The following is an 8691-nucleotide window of genomic DNA, read 5'->3' as shown; positions in this document are numbered from 1 at the left end:
AAATATTGCTAGGCTAACGAGAAAACGAAATGTAATCATATCCATCACAGGTGAATATGTCTCATTATAATCAATCCCAGGTCTCTGAGAGAATCCTTGGGCAACGAGTCGGGCTTTATACATGACAACCTCGTTTTTCTCATTTCGTTTTCGGATAAATACCCATTTATATCCAACGGGCTTTACATTATCGGGTATACGAGTCACAGGTCCAAAAACCTCTCATTTAGTTAGGGAAGCTAATTCAGCTTTAATTGATTCCTCCCACTTAGGCCAATCTTGCCTTTGACGACATTCAATAATAGATTGCGGCTCACAATCATCATCCATAATTTTATGGGCAACTGAGAATGCAAAAGCATCATCAATGATGATTTCATTTCGATCCCAAATTTCATTATAATATGTAATGGAATTTTCAGTATTCCCGGGCTAGTGTTCCTTTCATGGGTTTGAGCCTCTTCAGGGGCAATAAGCTCTTTGGGAGCAAGCACAACGCCAAGCTCTTCTGGAGCGGATTCCTTATTCTTTCCCCTTCGTTTTCGAGGAATAATATCTTTTGATCCTATCGATATACCACACTTCAAGTGCGCAAGTAAACGTGCAAATGTGACATTACGCGTAGATAATAAGCAAACATGGGACCATCTACAGGATGCGTCCACTAGTACCATAAAATATCGAAATGGTCCACTTGGTAGTTGTATTGGTCCACAAATATCACCATGAATTCTTTGCAAGAATAAAGGAGATTCAAAATTAACCTTTGTTATAGAAGGTTTGATAATGAGCTTTCCTTGTGAGTAAGCTTTACAATTATAATCTTTGGACAACAATACCTTTATATCCTTTAAAGGGTGCCCTTTTGTATTTTGAATTATCCTACGCATCATTGAAGCGCCAGGATGACCAAGGCGATCATGCCACAATCCAAACTGATCAGGGCTTACCAATTTCTAGGATGTTGTGGCGTAGGTTTCAACAGCCTTAATAATGACAAAATACAAACCCATAGAAGAAGCTTCTAGCTTCTCATGGATGGTCTTCAGGCCTATATTATAAGAGGAAATGCCAATCTATTCCTTATCTTGCTCATAAATAGTCTCAATATGGTACCCATTACGGCGTACATTTTTGAAACTGAACAGATTCCTTTTTGATCTAATGCTCAGAAACGCATTCTCAATATGTAGGATTGTGCCATTTGGCAAAATAATTGTGGCATTCCCAAAACCATCAATAATCGGAACGGGACCAGATATTGTATGGATTTGTGCCTTACGCAATGTTATACTCGAGAAAAAGTGTCTACTACAAAATATAGTATGTGTTGTTACACTATCAAGCAAACAAACATCTTCCTTTTTCTCGGTATTTTCCATTTGCATTTATATTGACAACTTCAGGTGTCAAGTATCATAAAAGTTACATATTAGTTATATAGTCGAATAAAATTTCAAAAATAAATATTATATAAGGTTCATAAGCATTTCATAAAGAACAATAAAAAAAAATAATACATTTAAAGCAAAACAACATAAAATTCAAAGTTCAAATTATCATCAACTAATCTGATTTATCAAAGTAATAAGAGGTCTTCAAAGAAATCAGAGACATCCAATGATGCATTTGCTACTTCAGGAGCAAGAGGAGTCTCACCAATGGAAATATTGTTGGCTTCAACAGTGGTTATGGCAGTAGGATTGATTTCAATAGCATGAGATTCACCACGCTTGCCCGTATTCTTTAAAGATGCCTGGTATAAGTCAACAAAATGTTTTGGCGTACGATAGGTACGTGACCAATGCCCAGTCATGCCACAGCGATGACAAATACTTTCATTAATCACTTTCTTTGACTTCTTTTCTTTGCCATGATTTAGGCCAAAGTTTGATTTCCTAGGGCGGTTAAATTTCTTGTCATCCCTTCTAGGATTATGTTCTTGCCTGCGCTTATAGCCCTTAAAATGGCAAATATTTTTCTCAAAGTTAGCATGTGCTTCATGCAATGTTTTTGAGCTAGTAGGTCTAAGATCATGATTTTTTAGCAGCAATTCATTAGTTTGCTCGGCAGTAAGAAGCACAGAAATTAATTCAGAATATGTGGCAAACTGACGTTGCCGGTATTGCTGTTGCAATACAATATTCTAAGCATGAAAGGTGGAGAAAGTTTTCTCAAGCAATTCCGCATCAGCAAGTTTGATACCGCATAACTCAAGCCGAGAAACGATATCAAATAAAGTAGAATTATAGTCAGACACCGATTTAAAATCTTGCAGTCTAAGATTTTGCCAATCATATTGTGCTTGAGGGAGGATAACAGTTTTGGTATGATCATACCTATCCTTCAACCTCCTCCACAAGATATGAGGATCTCGAACGGATAAATATTGAGTCTACAGGCTCTTATGCAAATGACGACGAATAAAAATCAACGCATTTGCTTTATCCTTTTCATTTGAGGTCCCATCCTCTGTAATTGTATTGGCGAGACCTTACCCTTGAAGGTGCATTTCCATGTCAAGGCATCAGGATAGATAATTCTTTCCACTCACTTCCAGGATGTGGAATTTGGGCTTTTCAATATTTGCCATAATCCTTGCAAAAATAAATCCTTAAATTAATTAAAAGGATTTCCAAATATCAACTGCTACTTCAAGAGCAGAAGGATACTTTTAGATTTGAAATTTGGCTTCGAGCCAAGAAAAATAAAAATGAAGAATTGATAGAAGAAGATGAGTATAAGTTTATTAATAAAAATAATACCTATCTTGCAAAACTTACTTACTCAGTCGGTAGATCCTCATGCTGATAACGTGTTGTAAAATATTGCGTTGCGAATATATAATAGAGAAGAGATTGAGAAGAGAAAGTAAATGAACACTAGAAATAGTAGAGAAAGCAAGATGAGAGAGCTTTATTTCTAGTATCTCACTGTCGTGTTTCTGTGTGATTGTGTTCTGTACATCAAAATTGAACTCCTATTTATAGGAGAATAAGAATGTACTTATCATTAATATCAATGTATCGAATGATACATGTACAGGATAAGGGAGACGAACGTTCATTGTATAGGGAGATGTACTTAGAACATTTGATACAAATGTACCATAATAAGTTCATTGTATAAGATGAATATAATGAATATTCATTCATGTATTCTATTCATTCATGTATTTCATAACACATAGTTTTATTTTTTAGTCGATTGAATTATTTTTGAATGTCAAAGAAAATCATTTTGATTCTGTTTTTTCTTTCTTATTCTTATTTTCCTTTTTAATTTTTTTTTTTCCAACAATCTTCCGGGTCCAGTGAATGCTATTCGAAAGAAATAGAAAAGAAATCATATTACCTTTTAAGTCTTCCTTTTCAATTAGACTGAATTAGATGCTGAATAGGCCTCATTTAGAAGGTCGCATACAATTAAAAATGTTGACTCGAATCTTTTTGTTTGTGGCATCTGATGCATTGTTGATTGTATCAATCAAAACTTGGTAGTCTCTTGAGTATGAACATGGACATAGCAATGTGATGATGTAAGAGTCAATTGAGTGTTTACTCATTGACTAGATCCCAAGCGAGATTTCCAACGTTTGGCGCCGTTTTAGATCCCGACTTATCGTTTGATTCAACTCACGGTATTTTTTGGCCTCGAGTGGTGGAGGTGTCTTCTCTACTATGCTCCATGGGTGCCAACCTCTCCCAGCCATATCTTTTTTGATTCGGCGTGTGTAACGGGTTACCCTTTCTTGGGTAATATATTAGTTATATCTAGAGCCTATTAAGGGGGCCTTTTTGGTTTCCTTTTCTAGCTCTCTCTAATTAGTAATCACAAATTCCTAAACAAATTTCAATTGAAAAGTTTAACACGACCTTAGATGTTAATGTTTACCTTTTTACTTTTACATTGTCAGGTTATCCGTTATAAATCCATATGTCAAATCTAAAACATCAAGGTCAAGAGAGAAAGGAAAAAAATGTTCAAATTCAGAGTTAGTGAAAATCAATTTGAAATTGATCACAAGGGGTGAAACAATACTGCAATTATGAGTTCGCAAATAAGATACATCGAACCCCAGTTACACAATAAAGTACACTAAAGGACACCGATAAGAGAACATCTGTTGAAATCCTTAAATGATTTTATATGAATGAAAGTGTTGCCCCTCAACGAGAGTGGTGAAGGTATTGTTAGCTACGAAAACAACACCTTAAGATCTTCATAATTAGATTTTAGAACACAACAATGAAGAAAAAGAAGTCTGCACGTGATTTGGAATTCATCGTTTTTGATGTGAAATGACAATAAAAGTTTTCAATCACAGACTCAATCCTGATTTAGTCAAACTCTATATTAGATTAATTAAGAAATTTTATATCTTACTAAACTAATCTTGTTAAACGGTAAATTTCAATCTTAATTAATGTAATTCATCTTAGAAAAATTCTTATGTGTATTTTATGTGCCGGTGTCATCATGGTGTTGTGGCATGAGCAAAAGCAAGCCATCAGGAACGGAGAGTTCCCAATTCCCAAACATAAAGTTGTCTAGGTACGTCTAAGCTCATATCGAGTCCAGACGTGAGCGATGCATGACAATTATTGATCTTGGGAAGTCTTGGGTGCAGGGCCCATGTAACAGTTCTTGACATGAACAGCATCGATTCATGTCACGGTCATGATATAATAGGTCAATTAGTCATGATTGGAGACTTCTACGACCGTACGTCAGTAGTGGCTCCGCGTCGTGCTGGGAACGGGTCGTATCACTCCACCATGGTTGTGTGGTCAGGATGTCTCTTCCAGTCGCTGTCACTCTCTCTGGAGGCCAGTGAAGAACTTAGCATAAAACGGGGTGGAAAGTTGGAGAGACGCGTTACCCACGAAGAGGAGAAACAAGAGTTCCGGGGAAAAATCACATCTGGGATAGAGAGAGAGAGAGTGACAATGGCTACGGAGGGAGATGGGGTTGCAAGTAGATGCTATAGCAGCAGCAACAACAACAAAAACAGATGGTTGCTTCATGGAATGACTACTCTTGTCACCGGTGGAACCAAAGGAATCGGGTCTCTCTCTCTCTGACCCTTACCAAACACCTTATTGTTTTCTATCTATGATTTCGATGATTGATTATCTGTTATGATTTGGGTATCTGAAAACCGTCAACCTTGAAATCTCGTTCCTTTGTAATAATTTGAATGATAGTAGGATTATGCACTGGTTGGGGCAATCTAGGATCAAGATACTTCTTGTCCCGGCCAGAACATATAGGGCCTACTATTTCTAGGCCAAGCCCAGTCCTACTCAAAACAAATTGAGAGAGGCACTTTAAGTGGACTTTCTGTCATATCTAGCCTAGAAAAACTTGTTCCAACTGGAGCATGTCAAACTGGCTCCCAACCAACGAAGTTTTTGAACCGGTTGAGTGATAGCGGATGCTTTTGAATCCAATAAGCTTCAAACCCTCGGATAAAAAAGCTAGATAATTGATATTATCGCCATTTAAAACTCTATATGACGAGAGACTTGATTAGAAAGCTCAATTACTTTGAGAATGATGTTCCTGGGTGACTGATTCATACACAACCTTTTTGAAATTATGTGGCCTTTATACGTTGGTAAATCATTTGCGTCTTTGTGATATCATTAGCCAATAGAACTTTTTTTTCTCCTTTTGTAATTTCCCAAATAAAAATCCAGTGCATTAAAAGGCTTTAATTATTGGTTTAACTTCCATTGCAAAGGCCGCAGCCAAATCTTCCATACATTCTTAGGTATCACAAGTACTGATGTCTTGTCACGTAGAATTTTTTGTGGAGATGAAAAAGGGCTTAATCTGTTCTTCTTTGCAAATCGCAATCACAAAGTTGGTGAATGATCATATTGTTTGTACCATGATTAGACATGCCATTGTGGAGGAACTAGCGAGGCTTGGGGCGACCGTGCATACCTGCTCCCGGAATGAAGCCGAAATTAATGAATGCTTGAAAGATTGGAAGAGCAAAGGTTTCCGAGTCTCGGGTTCAACTTGCGACGTTTCCTCAAGATCGGAGCGAGAGAAGCTGATGCTCACCGTGTCCTCAGTCTTCGACGGCAAGCTCAACATCCTAGTGAGTCTAAGGCGACTTTGATCCTATGGGTCCAATAATGATATTTATAACAATGCCGCAGTTTGTGCTTGTCTTTCAATAGATTTTGTTCTCGGTTTTTATTTGTGGTAGATAAACAACGTCGGGACCAACACCTTAAAGTCGACCATGGATTACACAGCAGAAGATTTTTCCTTCATCATGACAACTAACTTTGAATCGGCTTACCATCTGAGCCAGCTCGCACATCCCCTTCTCAAGGCCTCGGGAGCTGGAAGTATTGTGTTCTTGTCATCCGTCTGTGGCGTTGTCTCAATAAACGTCGGATCAATTTACTCAGCCACCAAAGGTAATAGCATTATCGTTATTTACTATCTAAACACTATTAATAGGGAGCTAAACAAATTGCGTTTGTTTTTTTGTTTTCTATCCGCATTGATTGGCAGGAGCAATGAACCAGTTGACCAAGAATTTGGCATGCGAATGGGCTAAGGACAACATAAGAAGCAACTCTGTTGCACCTTGGTTCATATTAACTCCACAAACCGAGCCTGTAATTTGATCTACCAAGGCTTTAAATTTTCTCTCATGCTGGAAAATAGTTCACCACATCAATATTGACCATGTTCGCTATCATGATCTGATGTTAACTCATATTTCGTTGCAGGTACTTAGTGACAAGAAGTTCCACGAGGAGGTGATAGCAAGGACGCCACTCGGCCGCACCGGAGAGCCGGAGGAGGTGTCGTCTTTAGTGGCCTTCTTGTGCTTGCCAGCGGCCTCTTACATAACAGGGCAGACCATTTGTGTTGATGGAGGGTTCACCGTGAATGGCTTCTTATTTCCTAGAACATGAGTGCAACTTTAGTAAGAAGTTTATTAATCAATAATGGCAAAATCTCTGCACATTCACGGGTGTGGGTAGACAATTTCTTGTTCGTACATAAGGGACAGTAGAAGCTACTATTTATGTTCATTTACTCTCACCTTCTATTCTCACTATTGAAAAAAAAATTAATTGAGTCATACAGCTATTATAAAGATGTCATTTTAATTTTAAATTTTTAAATTTTACCAATGTAATCTTGAATATTTAATAAAATTTTAATATAATACTCCTGTCAAGTTTTTTAGAAAATAGTAACATGACGGTTATTCATCTCCGATTTACCTTAATTCTCAAATATTTGACAGTCGGTAATTTGATGTAGGCAAAATTATGTTGTTTCCTTTTTTTATTTAATATAGTTTTCTGAACTTTCTTTTTTTTCTTATTCTGTACTGTTCTTCTTTTGTCAAAAGCACACACCTCTCATCTCTTATTCAGCACTCAGCACTCTCAAAGCGACCCTCACCACAACCTTAACCAATTCAAACCTTTGAAACATCGTCGTCGTCCTCGCTTTATGAATGTCTTTGTAAATCGGCGTCACCACCCGCCTCTCGCATCACCACCGTTGCTCTGCTTCTAGAGGAGGAGGGAAGGGGTCGCTCACCATTGCTCTGCTTCTAGAGGAGGAGGGAAGCGGTCGCAAAAAGAGCATCGAGCTTTAAGATTCAGTCCAATGGCCAAGAGTCTTAGCTTCACGGCAATGAGGGACTAGTGCCTCCACTTCTCCTTCTCGTTGTCTGGCGTCGAGTCCACCGTCACTGACCTGGCGACCTCAGTGACGGCACGGTGATGCAATGTTGTGTCCCCAAGAGTCCCAAGCTAGTGAGGCCTGTTGAATTTTAGCAAGTCAATCACAAAAAAGAACACACGGATTAAGGGGTTTTGCAATGTGCCTATGTCTTTGGACAAAACTCTCAACTCTCTTATTTTTTTGTCATGACATTTTTCTGCAATTTGTACACAAGGTTGCTACGACAAAGGAAACAAGCAAACCCAAAAAATAGGAAAACTATCAATATACAAATTTGCCTACAATCTCTCCTTTCCTTGAATAGGAGCGCAAATCCCCCCAATATTGCCAATACTCCTCCTCAAGTTGGAGCGAAGACATCGTTAGAGATCAACTTGTTCATCATATCTTGAAATACTCCATTGGATAAAGCTTCGGTGAACACATCAGCAAGTTGATCCTTACTACAAATATATGGTGTTTCTATCATCTTGTCTTGAACCTTTTCCCTTACAAAGTGACAATCGACCTCTATGCGTTTGTATCTATCATGAAAGACTAGATTTGAAGCAATGTGTATTGTTGCCTAATTTTCACAGAATAGCTTTGTAGGCTTAGACATGGCATTGCAGCCCAATTTTTAAAGTAATAGATGAAGCCATACAATCTCACTAGTGGCGGTAGCCATGGCTTGGTACTCAGCCTCTGTGCTAGATCTAACCACAACTGTTTGCTTCTTACTCTTCCAAGTAATAATGTTTCCACCAATAAAGGTACAAAAATCCGTGGTAGATTTTTTATCCATTAGGTTCCTAGCCCAATCAATATTAGTAAATCCCACAATACCATTATTCTTCAAAAAAGTTCCTCTTGCCAAAGAAGCTTTTAGATATTGAAGGAGCTAGTTTAACAACTCTATATGCCCTTGTGTAGGTGTTTACATAAATGGCTTACATAGGGCGCGTTTTTAACATTTCT

At 37.9% G+C, this 8691-nt stretch overlaps 1 protein-coding gene across 1 annotated transcript; it reads left to right on the top strand.

Moving 5' to 3' along the window:
- The first annotated feature begins 4893 nt into the window (after positions 1–4893).
- On the top strand, positions 4894–7117 carry LOC104422469 (tropinone reductase homolog At5g06060). Its single transcript, XM_010034797.3, has 5 exons — positions 4894–5068; positions 5905–6112; positions 6224–6440; positions 6538–6644; positions 6759–7117. Exons 1-5 carry the CDS (start codon positions 4950–4952, stop codon positions 6945–6947), a joined length of 840 nt encoding a protein of 279 aa, XP_010033099.1. The 5' UTR covers positions 4894–4949; the 3' UTR covers positions 6948–7117.
- Positions 7118–8691: the final 1574 nt, after the last annotated feature.

Source organism: Eucalyptus grandis, chromosome 10 (assembly GCF_016545825.1).
Source record: "Eucalyptus grandis isolate ANBG69807.140 chromosome 10, ASM1654582v1, whole genome shotgun sequence".
NCBI classification, from domain to species: Eukaryota; Viridiplantae; Streptophyta; class Magnoliopsida; order Myrtales; family Myrtaceae; genus Eucalyptus; species Eucalyptus grandis.
Note: the sequence above shows the minus strand (reverse complement) of the source record. Positions and strands in the feature narration are given on the sequence as shown.